Raw genomic sequence first — 23148 nt, 5'->3', positions numbered from 1 at the left:
AATCCTAAAAACCGTTAGAAAACAAAAACGGTTTCTTTTCACATTTATAGTTCCTATTTGACATCTGCAGTCACTTCCTCCCATCAGTAGTGGTGGGCGTGGATTGGTTAGCAATGCTGAGCGCTTACTGAAGCTGAAATCTAGGTAGACTGAGGTAGGGAGAGTGCCTCTGGGGCTCTGCCAGATGAGATGAGTGAAATCGGAGGAACCAGGGACTGCCTTTAAACCGCTGCCCGGTCGGTTCTCCCTAAACTACCATGAGCCGCCGTCTTCAGGTTAGGCATGCTCTGTATCAGGAGCACCATAAACCCACCTTCTCAGTGAAGCTGAGAGGCACAAAATTTCAGCAGTTTTTTTTTCCTATTTTTCTATGTTTTATTCCTTATTATTTAAAAGGGACTGGTCAACCAAAATAAAACTTTAACTGTATCCCTTTCCTTCTTTCCTCCCAGCAAATAACATAAATGTATTTTGGAAATTTATCAGTTTTCAAGCCACACACACAAAACCCCTTTATTTTCACAATATTTCTTTCTGAATGGATGGAAATAGACAATCCCTTGCTTCAAGAATCTTGAAGGAAAAGCTCCTTTGTCCTTATATCACATCCTCAGCATGCCCCTCACCTGCTATTTTGATATTCAGATTGGCGTCCAGAAGCAAATTCTCAGCTTTTAGATCACGATGAACTATGTTCCGACAGTGACAAAAAAAGACAGCGGCGACGATCTGCTTGAACTTCCGACGGGCCTCCTTCTCCGCCATCCTGCCATGGGCCACCAGGTGGTCTGGATGAAGAAGAACAGAGTCAGTTCTCATGTGGACACTGGGGTCATTTCAAAAGGCAGATGTAAGGAGGGTGCAGGGGGAGCCACCAAACGAATGAGCTGAAAGAAGTAAAATAAAAAAACAGAAAACAACCCACTTACAGTCCTGGTCTGTATCTATAAAAAGTCATTAGTAATCAGTACCCAAACTATTTTAAGAAAAATCCTGCTATATACATATGCCCAAGAATGTACTTGCTTTCCCTCAAAAAAAAAAAGAGTTCTAAGAGTCATATGGTATTTTTCAAGGATCATAGCACTTAACACCTTCCTTTTCTTATCTGCTTTGCAAAATTTACATATACACAGCAAACGTACACTTGAAGATAAGTATCAGCAATATTTCCTGTGCTAAAGGGTGAGTCAAAAAGCAGAGTTCAATAAACTTTAGGCTCTACTGCTTTCTCAAAGTTTTACAATTTGACATAAAAATATATTTATTTGGTGACTATATTCTGTAATGCATAATATGCCTGCATCTTTACATCTGCATTTACTGTGCTTAGCAAATATTTTTAAAATTATATTATCAATTTTTACAGATAACATCAATAAAAAAGGTGCATTTTCTACCACTTTAAATGAAATAATTTCACTGGCTATGTTGCTAACTAAGGTATATAGCAAAAGAATTTATGTTATAAACTTTATAGTACTATAAATCTTCTATATTTAAAAATGAAATACCATAAATTTTTAAAGTTCTTTTTCTAGTAGTGGCAGTAGGTTTATATAGAAGCAATGACATACATATTCTTAACCCAGTTCTTCATGTAACCAGCAACATACACAGGTCATGACAGCTGATGGGATCAGAAATATTAGCAATGATACAATTTGCTCTGTTTTAAATTTCTAATAGTTTTATCAGCACTATCCCCAAACGAGCTGATCTAGCTGGAAAAAGGACACATTTGCCACCATAAGCATCTTCACATAGTGGAAAACTGAAAAATTAAACACTATAAATAAATGTGTTATTGTTTATCAGTAGTTATTTTAGTAATACTACCCAACTGTTACAGTGCTACTGCAGTCACCAATAGGACCAATCAGGTATATCTTTTCTTCATCACCAAGAGGAAGTTTGGTGTAAAACATATGTACCAATAATGACTGCTAAGACTAAGAGTTTAGGACAGGAAATTGGAGAGGAGCATGAAGAAGGGGAGCTAAATGACAATCCATCTACATAGCAGATTTTCAAATAATTTAAATTCTGACCACAAAGACCATAAAATTTTGGACCAAAAATATAGTAATTATAATAACACTATCTTACAGATAATTTAAATTATTAAGAAAACCCTTCAAAGGAATTGTTATAATTTTTAGTGTTATGAATGACCCCCACAGAAGATCTTTGAAGCATTTCCCTCAAAAATAATCATTATTACGGCCAAGATTACCAATTGAGTAAAGAAAGAATATATGAAGTCTTCAGCTTAGCAGTTCAGAGGACTAGAATGCAAATGTCTATGGGAGTTAGAGGTGCTGATAACTGAGCTCACACTCTGGTGTTTAGGCTTCTGGTGAGACCTGTCATATGAATTTTAAACACAAAAGTTGTTTCCTAACTAAGGATAGTAACTTAATATAAACTGCTAAAGACCTGGACATCCATCAGATGTACAGCACTGTGTTTTATTTCAAAAAACTATTCTCTAACAGTACCTGCTCCATTGACCCCCTATTTCTCTTAACCCAAGGCCTAATTATTCTAATAATATGTTTTAGCTGCTAACCTTTGTCTAATTAAAGAGCTTTGAAGAGACAGCTATTCTTGAGAAACATAAAAATAAACCCTTATGAAGGTTTACCATCAGAAGCTCATTTGGCCAAGCCAACCATTAATTAAAATGCCCAAGAGACATTCGTCTGGCAGTAAATACTAATTACCAGACACATCAAAGAGCTTCTTAAATACAACAGAATGATTTAGTAATTTCCAAAATAAGTGATTTTCTTTTATTAAAAAAAACACCTCTTTATATTTTCTAAGTACTTTGTTTTCTTTCTTTCTTTCTTTCTTTCTTTCTTTCTTTTTTTTTTTTTAGTACTTTGTTTTTTTAAAATGATTGGAAAGCTCTCAAAATTGTACACAGGCCAGGAGCTGGTGGAATGTAGCCTAGTTTTATCTCTACAATGACACACTGGTTGTCCTTGGGCAAATCATTTATACTGCCAATATCTCTAACTCTTGATCTGTCAAATAGAAATAAATTCTGTTACATGCTATGGACAAAGAAAGGATAGTGTATTTGGGTATAAACATGTATTGTGATTTAGAGTTATCATATATGAATGACATAACTTTAAAGACATTTAAAAAGCTATTTTTATTTTTTAAATCTTTATCGTGAAAGTATTACATATGTCCCACTTTTTTCCCCATTATCCCCTGCTGGCATGCCCCCGCCCCACCCAGACCTTCATCACACTATTGTCTGTGTCCATGGGTTATGGATATATACAGACAAGTTCTTTGGTTGATCTCTTCCCACCCACCTACCCACCCCTACCTTCCCTCTGATATTTGACAGTGTGTTTTATGCTATTTTGTAAAGGTCTGGGGCAAGACTATACAGAGAATATTTAAGAATTTGATTAAGAGATCACAAGGTTCTTCAGGATTCTGTAGTGTTTGAAGGTACATCATTTGTCACTGTTACATGACCCTGGTAAAGGTATTTATGATAGCACAGTGGGTAAAGCAGCTTAAACTATATAGTATTTTTCCTAAAGGTACCTACAGAATCCTACAGTTATAAATATAAAGAAAATATACAAATCACTTTAAAAAAGTGTTGGCTGCAAACATTAGATGTTTTCTCCTAGCCATTGTATTTATGCTCAAGTTGTCTCCTCCTTGGGAGCACTGTGCTTTCTTCCCAACACAGGGCCATCTTAACAGTGCAACATCATTCAGATTTTAGCCTCTGCGTTTAGTTTTGCCCATCTTATTACCACCCCCCCACCCCCATTTCTTGTCCCCTGAGTTGGCTTTCAGCAGAAACTACAGGTCTGTGGGCGTGCCAGGAAGCCAGTGGCCTGCGTGGTTTTCAGTCCCTGCAGAAACCGCCTCTCAGCTGCCTGTGGACAAATGGCTGCTTATGTTCATGTGTGCTGTATAGGCAGTGAGCAAAAATTCTTCCAGCTCAAACGGGCTATTTTACTCTCAGCAAAGAAACCCAGAGCAGCAGCCCAGACTGCACTTAGCACAGTCACAGCATTTGAATAAACACTAGGGTAATTTCAGAAAGGCAAATGAAACAACATGGCAATATTTAAAGTAAAGTACATTCTGAATCTTGTCAGGATAAACCCCAGCTGCAAGGAGCTCTAAAGAGTTGTTCTGCTTCTAGGCAGCTCAGTGAGCTAGCTCTCCTAACACTGGGCGAAGTGCCACCCACATCTTCAGTCCCAGACACCCCACATGACCCTGGCTGGCTCCTGTAGTTCCACACCGCCCCATCCCAGTCCAAAATCTTCAATTACATACACGCTGCTGAACAAACTCCCTCACAGTTAAGTTCTTTTCACTGTCAATTAACTACTTATCTATTTAGTTGCCACTAAACGTAGCAGGCGAATTTAAAGTTTTTCTCTATCACAACTTCACTCCAACCATTTCATCCCAGACTGGATGAGGTAACTCTCAGTTAGAAGCAGAAAAAGCTCTCCTATGTTAAGCTCTTATCAAAAGTAAGGAGTCTAAGTTCTCTTTCTCACTTTCCAATCGCCATAAACCACTGGGCACTAGATTTCTTCATTCATTTTTAATCTGCTCTTCCTCACAAAATAAAAAGAAGTTAGTGACACTAAGGGATTTCTCTATCTTCTGAGGAATATTATTCGAAGTGGAGGAAGCAAATTCTGAAGTTTCAAAAGTATTAGCGCACCAGCACGTATAGAGTTTGCTTCAGAATTCACTGTTTGTTATTTTGTCCAATCTGACTCAGGAAGAAATAGCTTGTGGTACATTTAGATTCTAACCTTTCAAAGAGCAAAACTGCACACCAGGCAGTCCTGACTTCCCCGCCCAGCTTCTGGCGTGTCCGAGGCCCGCCACTAATGAGGTAGTGGTGGGGAGCCAGCACAGCTTTAAGTCACTTTTCCACTATAAACAGACAGTGTCTCCATTTGTCTGCTGTCTACAACTCATAACTGATCCAAATCACCAGCTTAAAATGAAAATACCCTGACAACTTTTCATGATGAAGAAATAACCTCGTCTAGAATAGAGAAAAGGCGACATGTGTGCTAAGCTTAGGGTAGCTACCTGAAAAATTTCTGTAAATTCCAGCTAACCACAGCTAGTACTTCTCTGCTTTGCCACTCTGTTCTGTCATTTCTTCTTTCTACACCCATGGAGACAAATTCCTGTTTATCACACAAATGCTTCTTTCCAAAAGGGCCAGGCAAGGCCAAGAGAACTCAGCTGCCTGGAGCACGTTAAAGAGTGCTCTCACTTTCACATCATGCTGCCCCGAGCCCCTGCAGGCCCCAAGCTGCCACTGACTAGATCAGCGGTTCTCAACCTGTGGGTCGCAACCCCTTTGGGGGGTCGAACGACCCTTTCACAGGGGTCGCCTAAGACCATCGGAAAACACATATATAATTACATATTGTTTTTGTGATTAATCACTATGCTTTATGTTCAATTTGTAACAATGAAAATACATCCTGCATATCAGATATTTACATTACGATTCATAACAGTAGCAAAATTACAGTTATGAAGTAGCAACGAAAATAATTTTATGGTTGGGGGTCACCACAACATGAAGAACTGTATTAAAGGGTCGCGGCATTAGGAAGGTTGAGAACCACTGGACTAGAGGAAGAGGGTTTATTATTTTGTGTTCCTTGCCAAGAATCCAATGACCTCACGCCAGGCTTCTACCTGCTGCTGCTTCTTATTACTATGTATTTTATTCATTCTTCCAGTTGTCCAGGTCAAAAATCTTGGGGTCCTAATTCTCTTTCTCCCACACCACACATCTAATCTTTCAGCAAATTTTATTACCTCTACCTTCAAAACAGATCGAGATTTCATGTATCCCTCACCCCTACCTCCACTCCACTCCAGTGCCCCCAAGTCTAGTCCAAGAGCCATTATCTTCCTCCTGGATTATTGTAATGGCCTCCTAATATTAATAACTAGTACCCCTGTTTCTGCTCTTGGCCTTCTGCAATCTACTCTCAAGAGCAAAAACCCAGTCCATGTGGTTCAGTTGGTTAAGTGTCATCCTGTGCTCTGAAAGGTTACTAATTCAATTCCCAGTCAAGGTATATAACTGGGTTTCGGATTCAAGCTCTGATCGGGGAATATATGGAGGGCAACTGATTGATATTTCTCACATTGATGTGTTTGGTTTTTTTTTCTCTCTCTCTCCCTTCCTCTCTCTAAGCATGTCCTCGAGTGAGGATTTAAAAAAATACCCCCCAAAAAAACTAAAAAAACAACAACCAGAGATGGATCTAAGATGGCGAGAGACTAGGTGGAAGCTACATTCACCTCCTCCCAGCACTAAACTGGAATTACAACTAAATTATAGAGCAATCATCCTGAATAACCAACTGAAGACTAGCCGGAGAGAAGCCATATAACCAAGCACTTACAGAAGGAGCCAGTCCAGGTCAAAAATCTTGGGGTCCTAATTCTCTTTCTCCCACACCACACATCTAATCTTTCAGCAAATTTTATTACCTCTACCTTCAAAACAGATCGAGATTTCATGTATCCCTCACCCCTACCTCCACTCCACTCCAGTGCCCCCAAGTCTAGTCCAAGAGCCATTATCTTCCTCCTGGATTATTGTAATGGCCTCCTAATATTAATAACTAGTACCCCTGTTTCTGCTCTTGGCCTTCTGCAATCTACTCTCAAGAGCAAAAACCCAGTCCATGTGGTTCAGTTGGTTAAGTGTCATCCTGTGCTCTGAAAGGTTACTAATTCAATTCCCAGTCAAGGTATATAACTGGGTTTCGGATTCAAGCTCTGATCGGGGAATATATGGAGGGCAACTGATTGATATTTCTCACATTGATGTGTTTGGTTTTTTTTTCTCTCTCTCTCCCTTCCTCTCTCTAAGCATGTCCTCGAGTGAGGATTTAAAAAAATACCCCCCAAAAAAACTAAAAAAACAACAACCAGAGATGGATCTAAGATGGCGAGAGACTAGGTGGAAGCTACATTCACCTCCTCCCAGCACTAAACTGGAATTACAACTAAATTATAGAGCAATCATCCTGAATAACCAACTGAAGACTAGCCGGAGAGAAGCCATATAACCAAGCACTTACAGAAGGAGCCACATCGAGACTGGAAGAAGTGCAGAGGTATAAGAGGGCTGACTGGGCTGTCATAGGCAGCAGCTGAAGTTCTGGAGGGATATCTCAGCTACAGTGGGTCCCCCCCGAGAAATGTGGGGTCTAAATCCCAAGCTGGGCTCCCCAGCCTAGAGCCCCAGAACCAAGAAAGGTGCAGGAGGAAAGTCCGGGGTGGGTGGCTCTGGGGAGAGAGCTGAAGGTTCAGCCACCAGCATCCCTGTGCTGAGTCCTTCCCCCATACTGCAGAAGCCATCATTCTCAGGCAGGCCACTCCCCTCTCAGAGACATCAGACTATGGGGAAGTAATAGCCCCATCTGCTGGAATCTCTCTAGCCCAGCCGTGGGCAAACTACGGCCCGCGGGCCGGATCCGGCCCGTTTGAAATGAATAAAACTAAAAAAAAAAGACCGTACCCTTTTATGTAATGATGTTTACTTTGAATTTATATTAGTTCACACAAACACTCCATCCATGCTTTTGTTCCGGCCCTCCGGTCCAGTTTAAGAACCCATTGTGGCCCTCGAGTCAAAAAGTTTGCCCACCCCTTCTCTAGCCCTACCCTGTGGAGTTTACACTCTGCTGAGGAGTATAGTCAGAGGCTCTTCAGTGACTAAGCCTAACAGGTAGCCTGCAGGCAGAGGTGGTCTTGGGTGCTTTGACACATTTGCTGACCTGCCCCCAGACCCAGTGCTGGTAAAAGCAGGCCTTGGCACACAGATTGGTCCTCTTCTCACACACTCAGGCACAGTAGAGGGAACCACAGCTGTGGATTATGGATAGCTCCAAACATATTGCCCAGGGACAGTCACAGGCAGCATCTGACATTGGCCTGCACAAGAATCCCTCAAAGAGACCCAGAACCAATACAGCCAGTGGCCAGATTCAGACAACAGAATAGGATCCAATAAGCTGCACAAGCAGTATATCCATAGGGAGTTCTCAGCAGGCACCATAACCTGCTGAAGTGAATTCTGCTTCATGTGATCAGCACCTGCACAGAAGCTTGAATGCTGTGTTGGGGGTTGAGACATACAGTCAGCCAGCCTGAGAGTCAATTCCACGCAGGAATGGACAACAGCAATCAAGACTCAATTACAATAGAAAGGCCCAGATAATGCCCACAAGGGAAATCCCTAGAGCACCCAGCTCAGGTGATCAAGGAGACAACACTACTAGGTTCCACAGGACGCTTATACATATAAGGCTACCCTACCTACACTGGGAGTCATAACAGATCTACCTCATATACAGAAACATACATAAAGAGGCAATCAAAATGGGGAGGTAAAAAACAGGCTCCAAATGAAGAACAAGAGCATTCACCAAGGAAGGGCTAAATGAAACGGAAGCAAGCAATTTATCAGATATAGAGTTCAAAGTCATGATTATAAGGATGCTCAACATCACGAAAAAGGACATAGAAGCCAGAAAAACCGACTAGTCAGAAATGAAAAAAGCAATATCTGAAATAAAGAATACACTAGAAGGAATAAACAGTAGGTCAAATGAAGCAGAGAATCAAATCAGCAAATTGTAACACAAGGTAGAAAAAAACACCCAATTAGAGCAGCAAAAAGGATGAGAGAAAAATGACAGTTTAAGGAACCTTTGGGACAATATGAAGTATAACAACATCTGCATCCAGGGGTACCAGAAGGAGAAGAGAGAGAGCAAAGGATGGAGAACTTATTTGAAGAAATAATTACCAAAATTTTCCATCATCTGGTGAAGGAAAAAGACACAAAAGTCCAGGAAGCACAAAATCCCAAAGAAATAGACTCAAAAAGACCCACAACAAGACACATAATAATTAAAATGGCAAAGGTTAAAGACAAAGAGAGAATCTTAAAAGTTGCAAGAGAAAGGCAGTTATCCAAACGGGAGCTCCCATAAGATTGTCAGCTGATTTCTCAACAAACATTTCAGGCCAGAAGGTACTGGCATTAAATATTCAGTGATGAAAAGTAAGGACCTACAACCAAAGCCACTTTACCTAGCAAGAGTATCATTTAAAACTGAAGGGGAAATAAAAAGCTTCCCAGATAAGAATAAGGTAAAGGAGCATGTTACCACCAAAACAGTATCAAAAGAAATGTTAAAGGGCAAAGAAGAAGAAAGAAGAAAGAAGAAAGGAGGAGGAGAAGGAGGTGGTGGTGGTGGTGGTGGAGGAGTAGGAGGAATGAGGAGGAGGGAGGAGGAGGGGGGAGGAGGAGGAAGAAAGAGGAAGAAGAAGAAGAAGAACCACCATCACCACCAACCAATAATCAATGTAAATGGCTTAAATGCTCCAATCAAAAGGCATAGGGTAGCTAAATGGATAAGAAAACAACACCCATAAATATGCTGTCTTCAAGAGACCTACCACAGAACAAAAGATACACACAGACTATAAGTAAAGGGATAAAAAAAGATATTTCATGCAAATGAAAGGAAAATAGAGCTGGAGTAACAATACTTATCTGACAGAATAGACTTTAAAACGAAGGCTTATAGTAACAGACAAGAAGACCCACCACATAATGATAAAGGGAGCAATCCAACAAGGGGATATAACCCTGTAAACACTATGCACCCAACATAAAAGCACCTAAATATATAAAGAAAATCTTGATGGACACAAAGGGACAGAATGCCAGTAATATAGTCATAGTGGGGCTTTTTAACACTCACTGACAACAAGTGCTGGCGAGGATATGCAGAAGGTAGAACACTCGTGCGCTGTTGGTGGCAATGCAGACTGATGCAGCCACTGTAGAAAGCAGTATGGAGTTACCTCAAAAAATTAAAAATGGGTCCTGGCTGGTATTCTCAGTGGTTAGAGCATCAGCCTGAGCACCAAATGGTCATGGGTTCAATCCAAGAGCATGTACCTTGGTTGTGGATTCGCTTCCCAGGCATGCAGGAGGCAAACAATTGATGGGTCTCTCTCACATTGATATTTCTCTTTCTCTCCTTCCTGCTCTTCCTTCCTTCCTCCCTCCCTCCCTCTCTCTCTCCCTCCCTCTCTCCCTTCCTTTCTCTCTGAAAATGCAATGGAAAAAATATCCTCAGGTGAGGAATACAAAAAAAATTAGAAGTGGAAGTGCCTCATGACTCAGCAATTTCACTTCTGGGAAAACAGTACATTCAAAAACACTAATTCAAAAGAACATATGTACCCCTATGTTCATTGCAGTGTTATTTACAATAGCCAAGATTTGGAAGCAGCCCAAGTGTCCATCAGTAGATGAGTGGATAAAACAGCTGTGGTACATTTACACAATGGAATACTACTCAGCCATAAAAATGGAAGAAAATTTTACCCGTTGTGACAGTATGGATGGACCTGGAGAACATTATGCTAAGTGAAACAAGCCAGTCAGAGAAAGACAAGTATTATATAATTTCACTTATATGTGGAATTTAATGAACAAAATGAATTAACAAGCAAAATAGAGAGAGATTCTTAGAGAGCAGGCTGACAGCTCTTGGGACGGTGAGGGAAAAGCAGAGGTGTGTGAAGGGATTGAGGAAAAAGAAAGAATTCATGGACACAGACAACAGTGTGGTTGATTGTGGGGGAAAAGTGGGGGAGTGGAGGTGGAAGAGGGTACAGGGAGGACAAATGATGATGGAAAGAAAAACCAAACAAAAAAATAATGTTTGGTTTTACACACCAGTGATTTGTTTTCTATTTTTTAAAAAGTGCATTTATATGGATACACAAGTAAACATTTTTTAAAAATATGAAATACTTAGGGATAAATCTGACATAATAGGTCTAACGCAATCTCAATCAAAACACCTTCAGGCTTTTGGGGGGTTATAAACTGACAAATGATTCTAAAGTTCAGATGGGAATGCAGAGGACATAGCCAAAAGAACTTTGAAAAGGCAAAACTAAGTTACAGGATTAAGGCTACCTGACTTCAAGATAGTCTAAAGCTTAGTAAACAAGACAGTGTGGTGTTCACGTGGCTCTGTGTATCTTCTTTTTTAGAATTGTTTGGTGTCCCTATATTCTTGCACTCCCTATATCTATGTCTGTATGTATACTTGCCTAATGTAAAAAATGTTTTATTGAGATTACATTAAATTACAAAACTACTTCAAGGAGAATTTACATTTCTGAAATATTCAATACTTTTTCCTTGAAAACTGGACGTTTTGTGACTTTTATTCATAATAAAAGTTTGTCTTTTTGGTGCTATTTTAAATGAGATTCTTTCCTATACTTCTCCAAGATTGCTGTTTGTATATAAAAAAACTATTGGCTGTTTATATTTGGACTAACTCATGTTAAAGAAGTCTCACATTGTTGCAACAGTTTTTCAATAGATTCTCTTGAGTTTCCCAGGTCAGAAATCAAATCACCTGTGAATTATAATCATTTACATAACATGATATTTAAAAAAAAACCACCAATAGCAAAAGTAATAATTTTTTTAAAAAACCTTTTATTTTAAAATAATTACAGATTCACAGGAAGTTGCAAAGGTAGTAGAGAGAGATCCCATGTACCCACTCACTTTTCCCCAATGATTAAATCTTATGTAATTATCAAACAATATCAAAACCTAGAATGTGACAGGGGTACAATGTGTGAATACTTGTATGTAATTTTATCACATGGAAATATCTGTGCACCTACCACTGCAATCAAGATAGAGAATTATTTGGAGTACTCATTACTGAGTATTCCTGCAAGTATATATATCAATATATATATATTTAAAAAGCACACTATATTTTCTTGTCTAGTCCCCCCAAAAAATAACCTCTTTCCTTAAAAGGTTTGCAAAAATACAATTTCTTTGTAAAATACTTACAGTCATAAAATATGCTTTAGTTCTGACTTCTCCAATGTAGTGCAAATGTTTCTCATGCTGCCTATATACTAGTAGCAAAAGTGAGCAGGCTAACTTTATAATGCAGAGGATCTTTTCTGAATCCTACCATAATCAACAGGCTCCAATCAAGCTCATTCTTTTTTTAAAAAAATATATTTTTTTATTGATTTCAGAGAGGAAGAGAGAGGGAGAGAGAGATAGAAACATCAATGATGAGAGAAAATCACTGATCAGCTGCCTCCTGCATGTCCCACACTGAGAATTGAGCCTGCAACTCCGGCATGTGCCCTAACCGGAAATTGAACCCAGGACCCTTCAGTCCGCAGACTAGGGCTCAAGCTCATTCTTTACAATCCAGCTCAAAGGTCATTTCTCTGAAACTTTCCCTAGTCTACTCACCTACCCTAGAAGAAATGCTCCATAACTTATGTCTAATGGCATTTAGTCTATGTACCCCTACATCATCAGTGAACAATTGTACTACAATGATTTCTTAACATGTGTGCCTTCCCTTGTAGACCAGGGATTCTTTTTCTTTTTTTAATATGTTTTTATTGATTTCAGAAAGAAAGGGAGAGGGAGAGAGAGATAGAAACCATCAATAGTGAGAGAGAATCATGGATCGGCTGCCTCCTGCAAGCCCCCTACTGGGGATCGAGCCCGCAACCAGGGCATGTGCCCTTGACCGAAATCGAGCCTGGGACCTTTCAGTCCGCAGGCTGATGCTCTATCCACTGAGCCAAACTGGCTAGGGCTTTGCTTTATTTTTCTTAATTGAATTTATTGGGATGACATTGGTTAATAAAATTACATAGGTTGGGAATAATTTTTTAAATAACAATAAAACACAGTATTTTTCCTATGCATCCTTAGTGGGATATAGCCTAAGGACAAAAAGAAGCAGTAATCTCCTCAATATCTGTAATAATATTAGTATTGCTTTGAAACAATCTTTCCCTGACTCTCCATATCAAGTATGTAATTATGTTAACGTCATCTGGAACCACAGTTTTCAGCTAGAGGGAAAAAATATAAATACAGGGAGGAGAAAAGTAGGTTTACAGTTGCGAGCATGTAAAACGAGTTTATTCTTGTGTTATTACTCTCACAAACAACTGTAAACCTACTTTTGTCCCACTCTATACATAATATTAAAAGCGCTGGAATCAGCCCTGACTGGTTTGGCTCAGTGGATAGAGCGTCGGCCTGCGGACTGAAGGGTCCCAGGTTCGATTCCGGTCAAGGGCATGTACCTTGGTTGCGGGCACATCCCCAGTAGGGAGTGTGCAGGAGGCAGCTGATCGATGTTTAAAATATATTTTAAAAAAAATAAAATAAAATAAATAAAAGCAAAGCGCTGGAATCTTAAATTTCAATTGAAATGTTAGTACAAACTCATCTTTTACTTTTCTCTCTCCATAAGAATATATACTACCTCTCTGCCCTGAAAGGCCTCTAAGCAACAACAACGCAGTAGCATCAAAAGAATAATGACTCAGTGGAAACACATCAAAAGCATTAAAATTCTTAAGTTCATAATGATATTACAAAATAAACAAAATCAACTTCAGAAGTCACCACTGGAGGTCGATGGGTGCCACTTTATTATTCTGAAATTTAATAAATGAAGGAAAATAATCAAGCATTTATTTTGCCTTTACTATACTTTTTAAACAGTTTATAGGCAAAGTTCTTTACAGAAGAATCATAGCTAATAAATGTAGAAAAATGAGAGAATTAGCCCTAGCTGGTTTGGCTCAGTGGATAGAGTGTTGGCCTGCGGACTAAAGGGTCCCAGGTTGGATTCTGGTCAAGGACACATGCCCTGGTTGAAAGCTCCATCTCCAGTAGGGGGATGTGCAGAAGGCAGCCGATCAATGATTCTCTCTCATCACTGATGTTTCTATCTCTCTCTCCCTCTCCCCTTCCTCTCTGAAATCAATAAAAAAATATATTTTTTTAAATGAGAGAATTAGTAATCACCATTTTGCAACTTCTAATGAAATAATGTATCTAGGCAACTAAATAATCAGAGTGGCTAAAACATTAGGTCAATGGTCGATAGGAAACTTTATTAACAACTTTATAAAGCTTCATACATCACTACAAGTGGAGAAATCAGATATTATATAACTCCTGAAATCATGTAATAGGAATACTGTGAAGTATTCCTGCCTACACCCTGCCCAAAGTGACGTGTATTTAACCTAACCACTTTAACAAAGTAATAGTGAGTTAGAGAAACATGTTTGAGAGAAACAAAATAAGGACCTAAATCTAGAATGTGAGAAATTTGTAAGATGATCCAGTTTCTTAAATAAATGGCATAGAAAAAAATGTGTTTGCAGAAGAAAAGGGTTGCTGAAAATTATAAAAAATTTAAGCCACTCAGCAACTCAACAGAAGAATGTGCTTTGTTGCATCATGACTTAAACAAACTATAAAAAGATGTTTTTAGACAACTGGAGAAAGGTAAACATGTCCTGTCTTTTAGTAAAAAATATATATTTTGTGGAATATAAGAATGGTATTGTCAACTTTAATTTTAATTGCGAAACAGTAACATATACTGGATTTACTCTCCCACTTTAGACTATAAAACATTGGACAATAACCAAAGAAGGGCTATGATTCTTCAGAGAAGGAAAACACAAGAGGTGAGCCCCATATTCACCCAACCACAACCTAGGGAAATAAGCCCCAGCAAAGAGAAGTAGGTCAGGGTGGTGGAAACAGATCAGAGCTAGGGGTTACAAAGGAAGCTAAACTTTGGGTAGCAAGATTGCAGAGAAAGGAAAAAGCAGAGAAGGAACATCAAAATTTAGCATAGAAATTCCACTTAAGTCCTTGGCCAACTCCCACACTGAAAATGTACAGAGCAAGACTATGGGAGGCTTAGCAGAAAAGATTTCTGGGAAGAGGAAAGCTAAAAAGAAATTTTTAGAAGTTACACAGTGCTCATAAGATGCTGAAGTTCGGATTCAGCTCACAAGGAAGGACCTGGGTGAGTAGCCTAGGCACTCAGTTGAGACTCCAGAAGACAAGACACTAGGAGTGAAGGCTGTGCCACTGAAGTAAGGGCACAACTACAGCAGAACCACCCTACCAAAGCCTAAAGTCAAGCCTCACTATGATCAAGTTGATTCAGAACAACCCCAACACTACAGAAAATAGTATCATGCAGAGTCTCTACAACATGTTAGCCTTAATATCCAGTATACAATGAAAAATTACTAGGCATGGGAAGAAGTAGGAAAAGTGACCATAATCTAGAGATTAAAGTCAACAGAAGCAGAACCAGAGATGACTGAGATATTAGAATTAGAAAGCATGGACTAGTAAATGACTGAGATTAATATACTAAAGAAAACACAGTAAAAGATGTATAAAAAGGATGAAAACATAGAATATGCCAGGGAAAATCAGAATCTCTAAAATATATATGATCTATAAATGTATATTCTAAAATGGCAAAACACCTGAAATTGAGAATTTATTGGACAGGTTTGGCATCTGAAAAAGCAATAGACAGGACTAATGACTTTGAGATAGATATTATGGTTAAGTTTTTAAGTCCTTATTTATAAGAAAAAATTTTAAGTATGTATAAGTGAAATGATATGATTTTCTGATTTTATTATATTTTTATTGAATTTATTGGGGAGACTTTGGTTAATAAAATCATATAATTGAATTTTCTTTAAAATACTTTAAAAAAGGAAAGTTGGGGAAAGGATAAAAAAAACAGTCAAATGTTGATAATTGCTAAAAGTGGGTGATGAATACCATCAGAATTCATTATGCTATTCTCTTTCCTCTTATATTTACTTGAAAATGCCTATGATAACAGTTTTTAAAAATGTTATCTATCATTTGCACACCTACATTCATCACAGCATTATGTGCACTAATCAAAATGTGCAAACAACCCACATGCCCATCTACAGATGAATGGATAAACAAAATGTGGTGTGTATATATAAAATGAAATATTATTCAGTTTTAAATGAGAATAAAGTGAAGTCATCAAACTGTATTATTTTAAGCATTAAACACAGGTGGCTTCCTCATACATCTTGAGCAGATTGCAAATATGAATGCTAAACTCATGCCTGACATAAAGAAAATAAAACAAAAGAATAAAGAATAATGAATGGGAAGTTAGTTGGGGAAGGAGTTCAGTGATATGGTTATTTGCCTGTTAGTAAAGCCTTAGAAAATAGCTAGTTTTTATAGCCAAAGGGGGTAAATAATTTAGTGGAAAAATAGTATTTTAGTTTTTAAGGTATGTAGGATGTTAGAGGATTAAATAAGAAAAACATGTTATTTTTAAAAAATACCAGCACACAGTAGTGCACTCAAATAAACAAATGTGATAGTGTTCTCAAACATCTAGGAGGATGCAAGATAATATATGTGAAACACTTAATACAGTATCTGGTACAGAATGGCTATCCATTTCTGACTTATTAGTTAGTCACTGATATCCCATAACACAAACAAATGACTTTGTGAGAAGTTCTGGGTTCCATATACGCGGGCACCGTTAGGGAATAAAATTTCTAAGGTGCTGAGAATATCCATTATTAATTATACACATCTCAACAAACTAATGTCAACTCAGTAACTTGTTTTAAATGCCTATGCGTTCTGCCTGGTATTCAGAAAACTTTCCTTGATAATCAAGTGCTGGATTTATGAATTCATGGTCTCAATTAGGAAGCTTGGGAATATATATATCTAAATAAATCATACTGTGCGTGTTTTAAATTTTGAGTTTAATGGTTTAAAAAACTAACCAGTTTCTCAATTCTGTTTGTAAAATTAAACAGGCCCATATTGTCATGGCTGCCCCTTTATGATATATTGCTAAATAGTATGCAATGGTCATCTCAATAAATCAATTAAAAGAGTAATAAATGCTCATTCATAATCTTCAATAAGTCTTGCTCTGAAATTATCCAGAAAACATATAGGTGTTCTCCTCCCCTGCACATCAAAAACTTATTTAACTGAAATGTTATGGAATAACATGAAAATTCCATGCCTAACAGTTGATTTACTGTGACACAATGAAATAAATTTACTCAGTGCCTACTACATGTTAGATAAGTACATTAAACAATGGAGACACAGGTGAATAAGATTCAAATGCCACAATCTGCAATCTAGTGACATTCTTTTTTATCTTTTATTTAACTGATCAATTGAGCATGTATTCATTCACTATGACTACTATTCTAAGTACTAGACATTTAGTAAGGCTCAAAAACAACCAAGTCCTTACTTTCTTGATGCTTACATTTTAGTGAAGCAAAACAATAACAAATCAATAAATGGTGATAAGAACCAAGAAGAGCCTTGGCCAGTGTTTGTCAGTGGTTTGAACGTCGGCCCACACACTGAAGTGTCTCGGGTTTGATTCTCGGTCAAGAGCGCATACCTGGGTTGCAGGTTTGATCCCAGCCCAGGTCCGGGCACATTTGGGAGATAACCAAAAGATGTGTCTCTCTCACACTAATGTTTCTCTCTCTCTCTTCCCCTCTCCTCCCTCCCTTCCACTCTCTCTAAAAAAAAAATTATGGAAAAAATATCCTTGGGTGAGGATTAGCAAAAAACAAACAAAAACACAAGAACAGTAGTGGGCAAGTAGGAAGAGTGAAATGTTAAACAGCATGGCTAGCAAAGACTTCCCTAATAAGGTAATATTCATAAGAGACCTGAAAGAAATGGAAAAGAGCCACGTGGATATCCGGAAAGAGAGTATTTCAGGAAAAAGAAATGGAAAATTTAAAGGCCATAAAGTGGGAGCACACTGGAGACTTACATAACCAAGAAAGAGGTGCTGATAAGTGACTGGATTCAGCATATATTCTGAAGATTGAGTCACCAAGAACAAAAAAAAAAATTAAGTATGACTCTATAGAAGTTTTTGATGTGAGCCATCAATAGAGTTGCTATAATTGAGATAGGGAAGACTGGTGAATAAAGTCAGTAAGTGGAAATCAGACTTCAGTTTGCATACATTAACAGTGAGATGCCCATTAGACCCCAAACAGAGATGTCAAGTAAACAGCTAGAAATATAAATCTAAAGTTCAGATCAGAGAGGGACTTGAGATTTAAAATTTGGGAGCTAAGAGCTTAATTCATCATATATACTCAACGAGGGCACAGATATGCATAAAAAAGAAAAGAGGTCCAAGGACTGACCTGAGAAACAATCCAAAATTTAGATGTCAGGAAGATGAGGATCTGGCAAACGAACCACCAGAAGAAAACGAGAGGTCAACAGACAGTTATCTCAATTATCTAGTCCAGCGGTCGCCAACCTTTCAGACCTCATGGACCACCAGTGGTCCGCTGACCACCGGTTGGCGACCGCTGCTCCAAAGGTTTCCTTAAACCAGTGGTTGCCAACCTTTCAGACCTCACAGACCACCACTGGTCCATGGGCCACCAGTTGGTGACAGCTGATCTAGTCTATTATCAGTAAATGACAAAGAAATAAAAAAAAAAATAAAAAGACAAAAGAAAATACTATAATACTGCCATAGTAGAGGTATGCTCAAAGGGAGAAGGGAAAGGGCAATTAAATCTTTGGCAAAATCAGGGCACAGTTCGTGGAAAGCATAACAGTTGAGAAGGGTGATGAAAGTTGAGTAGCGCTAATGGGGCAATGGGGGAGAACAGGGCTTTTGTATCTTTTGTCCTGATACTCACTGATAATCACCCTTTCAATTCCTCTGAGACTAACCATTCCTTTTTTAAGCCCTTTCAAGACTAGCAGGATAGTATGCCATGAGGGATTAGGAAGTAATGTAGACTCTGCTAAGTCCCCACTAGCTTCACACCACAATGGTATATTAGGGAACCTGGTCAACCCCTTTCCGCCTTTCTTGACTTCACATTTCTCAAAGACACTGAAATGCAGTTCGCGGTCTGCTGCTCCAGGCAGATTCTGCCAGTCACTCAGGCAATATCAACACCCATAAGGGTCACCTGTTTGACAATTTAACCTCATAATAATTCCGTGAATCTTCTGTATCTGCAGTGAGTGACCTATAACTCCATCAAAGTTCAGCAATTAATCCTATGGCCACATCTTGGACTTATCTTTGCTTGATATTTTTCTGCCTTTGAAATTCTAAACTCTAATTGTATACTCCCATTTCTCTTAACATAATCTTCTAGATCAGCAATGTTTAATAGAAATAAGATGCAAGCGATTTATATAATTTAATATTTTCTAGTAGTCACATCAAAAAGTAAAAACAAAACAAAACAAAAAAACAAAAAACCCACACCCTCATACATACAGAGAACATTTTGACAGTTGCCAAATGGGAGAAAGGTGGGGGTTGGAGGGGGAGAGTAAAAAAGGGTAAGGAATTAAGAAGTACAAATTTGGCCCTAGCCAGTATGGCTTAGTGGATAGAGTGTCAGCATGCAGACTGAAAGGTCCCAGGTTTGATTCCGGTCAAGGGCACATGCTCGGGTTGTGGGCTCGATCCCCAGTAGGGGGCTGCAGAAGGCAACCATCAATGATTCTCTCTCATCATTGATGTTTCTATCTCTCTCTCCCCCTCCATTCCTCTCTGAAATAAAAACATATTTTTTTTAAAAGAAGTACAAATTTGCAGTTATAAAAACAGTCATGGGGATGTTAAGTACAGCATAGGGAATACAGTTAATAATCTACATTATAGAAGGCCTGGGGCCATCACGACCTGAACGACCAGATGAACGACCAGTCACCAGGAAGTGCATGGAGCACCTCTAGGTCCCTCCCCCTTGGCCCACAGGCTCCTATCACAGAAAGGTTGGTGGGCAGGGCAGCGGGGGGTTGGGCAGGGCAAGGTGGGCACAGTGAGGTCGTTAGCCTTTGGCCCAGGGCTGGGCCAGAGGCATAATGACCTCACCACTGCCACAGCGGCGACTGCAGATCAGGACCAGAGAGAGGCCTGGAGAGAGAGGTGGGGCATGATCAGCAGCTGCCGTGGCTGCTGGCAAGGCCCAAAGAGAGAGAGAGGCAAGGCCTGATCGGCAGCTGCCCCGGCGACTGTGGATCAGGCCCAGAGATAGGCCGGGAGATGCTGACTGGCATAGAAACCGACCAATCAGAACCAAATCTGGGTGAACCGCGAGGAGAAAATGGCTGCCTAGGAGGCAGAGCTTTTGACACTGACTGGCATAAAAACCGACCAATCAGAACCTAATCTGGGTGAACTACAAAGGCAGAACCTAAGGTGGGGGCTGAGGAAGGGTTTTAAGGGCAACAGCTGTTTGGTATAAGTGTAAGAAAGTGGTTCAACCAGTTTGGCAGTATAGTGCATATGGCTGGCTCTCAGTCCAGATATAGAGATTATGTATTTTTGTCTGCCAAGAGCATCTCCTCCTGCTGAAAAAGGTTCCCACCCCCCCCCATTTAAGCAAACCTATTCTATATAATATATCTATGCTAATAAAAAGGTAATATACTAATTAGACCAGGTTGACAGGCCATCTTCCGGACGTCTGACTTCCTTCCGGACAAAGCCATGGTGGTGGAGGCCGAGGCAGAGGCAGTTAGAGGCAATCAGGCTGGCAGGAGAGGGAAGTTGGGGGCGAAATCAGGCCTACAGGGGAGGGCAGTTAGGGACAATTAGGCCAGCAGGGGAGAGCAGTTAGGAGCGATCAGGCCGGCAGAAGAAGGCCCTTGGGGGCAACCAGGCCGGCAGGGGAGTGCAGTTAGGAGTGATCAGGCCAGTAGAGAAGAGCAGTTAGGGGTGATCAGGTAGGCAGGCAGAGGCAGTTAGGAGCAATTGGGCAGGCAGTCAGAGAGGTTAGGGATGATCAGGGAGGCAGGCAGAGGGGTTAGGGGCAATCAGGCAGGCAGGCGAGCAGTTAGGAGCCAGCAGTCCCAGATTGCAAGAGGGATGTCCGACTGCTGGACATTCTCCAAGAGGTCCCTGATTGGAGAGGGTGCAGGCTGGGCTGAGGGGGACCCCCCCCCCCGGCACGAATTTTGTGCACCAGGCCTCTAGTACTATAATAACTATGTGTAGTGTCAGATGGGTAGTAGACTTATTGAGTGATCACTTTGTAAGTTACATAAATGTCTAATCACAGTTGTACACCGGAAACTAATATAATATTGTATGTCAAATGCAATTGAAAAAAAGAAAATTAAAATAAATAAGTAAATATATAAATTGAAAAGCTTTTAGGGGGGGAGAGTAAAAAAATCACTCATTTTGAAATAAATTTTATTTATTTGTTTTTTGCTGAGAAAAAGAATGTTTTATTATTATGATTTGACCACAAATTATAATTATCATTTATTAAGGTTACATAAATGCAGGCTGATCATCTTTAAAGTCTCAAATAGCCAAATATAACTAAAGCACAGAAAATAAATTCAATCAAAATGACAATGCAGTACCATCTCACACCTGTCAGAATGGCTATCATCAACAAATAACAAGTGCTGGTGAGGATACGGAGAAAAAGGAACCCTCGTGCACTGCTGGTGGGAATGCAGACTGCAACAGCCACTGTGGAGAACAATATGGAGTTTCCTCAAAAAACTAAAAATGGAACTCCCATTTGACCCAGTGATCCCACTGCTAGGAATATATCCCAAGAAACCAAAAACACCAATCAGAAAGGATATATGCACCCCTATGTTCATAGCAGCACAATTTAAAATAGGTAAGATTTGGAAACAGCCTAAGTGCTCATCAGCAGATGAGTGGATTAAAAACTGTTGTACATCTACACAATGGAATACTATGCTGCTGTAAAAAAGAAGGAATTCTTACCATTTGCAACAGCATGGATGGAACTGGACAGCATTATGCTAAGCGAAATAAGCCAGTCAGAGAACGAGAAATATCACATGATCTCACTCATTTGTGGAATATAATGAACAATATAAACTGATGAACAAAAACAGATCCAGAGACAGCGAAGTATCGATCAGACCATCAAACCTCAGAGGGAAGGTAGGGGAGGGCGGGGGTAAGGGGGAGAGATCAACCAAAGGACTTGTATGCATGCATATAAGCCTAACCAAAGGACACAGACACCAGGGGGGTGAGGACACGAGTGGGGGAGTTGGGGGGGGCAATGGGAGGGATAAGGACACATATGTAATACCTTAATCAATAAAGAAAAAAAAGAAAAGAAAAGAAAACATCACATTAAATAAGTAAAAAATAAATAAATAAAATCAATTTAAAAAGTACTGACATAATTCTTCTAATGTTATGTGAAATCCTAGAAGAATCATTGCCATTATCAGAAGTAATATTAAGTGTAACACAAGAGATGTTTGGTCTTAAGTATAAATTTAGATGTATGGTATCTACTTATATAAAAACCATGGGTGGTGTTCATCACGACCACAACCGCCGCGACCAAGTGGAAGGAAGTCAGTCCTGCAGGGGTTGTCTTGGCAATGGCTGCACCCTCCCCCGAGCTGTTTCCCTGAGCTGTTTCCTGTAAGGGTGGGGTTTGAGGCAGGAACCCGCCCTGGGAGAATGGAGGCATCTCTTTCTAAAGTGTGCTGGGCCAGCACAGCCAGGGGTGAACCTGAGTGGGGGTGGCTGAAAGGCTTAGAAAAGACAGACAAGAGAATGAAAGCTGGGTCTCGGTGGGAAGCTGCTTCTCTGAGAGACAGCGACCACGCCCACAGCCTTGCCTTTATTTTATAGCAGATGCTATAAATATAGCAATTATAGAAGGTAAATAAACCCCAGATACCTGCTTTCAGCCAGCCGTGGCCACGAAGCTGGAGCGAGCAGGAGGCTTGGGTTGCCCCTGGTGATGGAGGAAGCCAAGCTTCCCGCCCGCCCTGGCTGGCTCTGAGCTCCACTTAAGGCTACAAAGTTTCAATTATAGAAGGTAAATAAATCCCAGAATAAAAAAATAAATAAAAAAAGGAGAGGCTGGGAGCTTCCGTCACTGGGGGGGCTTGGCCAGCCTGAAAACGGCCCTCAGCCCCTCACCCAGACTGGCCAGGCACCCCAGTGGGGACACCCCCAAAAAGGGGGTGTGGCCAGCCTGCAAAGAGCCATCAGCCTCTCACCCAGGCTGGCCAAACTTCCATGGGGTGAGGGTCCCCACTGGGAGGGGCTTGACCAGCCTGCAAACAGCCATCAGCCCCTCACCCAG

At 39.9% G+C, this 23148-nt stretch overlaps 1 protein-coding gene across 2 annotated transcripts in view; it reads right to left on the bottom strand.

Annotated features, from left to right (window-relative positions):
* SIK3 (SIK family kinase 3) overlaps positions 1–23148 on the bottom strand; it is a 270503-nt gene that overhangs the window by 88485 nt on the left and 158870 nt on the right. For both annotated transcript variants that reach the window (XM_005856818.2, XM_005856819.2), the window contains one exon: positions 627–788. In XM_005856818.2, the coding sequence (XP_005856880.2) occupies positions 627–788 (162 nt within the window). The remainder of the gene's footprint in view (positions 1–626; positions 789–23148) is intronic.

The sequence above is a fragment of the Myotis brandtii genome, unplaced genomic scaffold (genome assembly GCF_000412655.1).
Source record: "Myotis brandtii unplaced genomic scaffold, ASM41265v1 scaffold105, whole genome shotgun sequence".
Taxonomy (NCBI): domain Eukaryota; kingdom Metazoa; phylum Chordata; class Mammalia; order Chiroptera; family Vespertilionidae; genus Myotis; species Myotis brandtii.
This window is presented reverse-complemented; position numbering and strand designations above follow the sequence as displayed.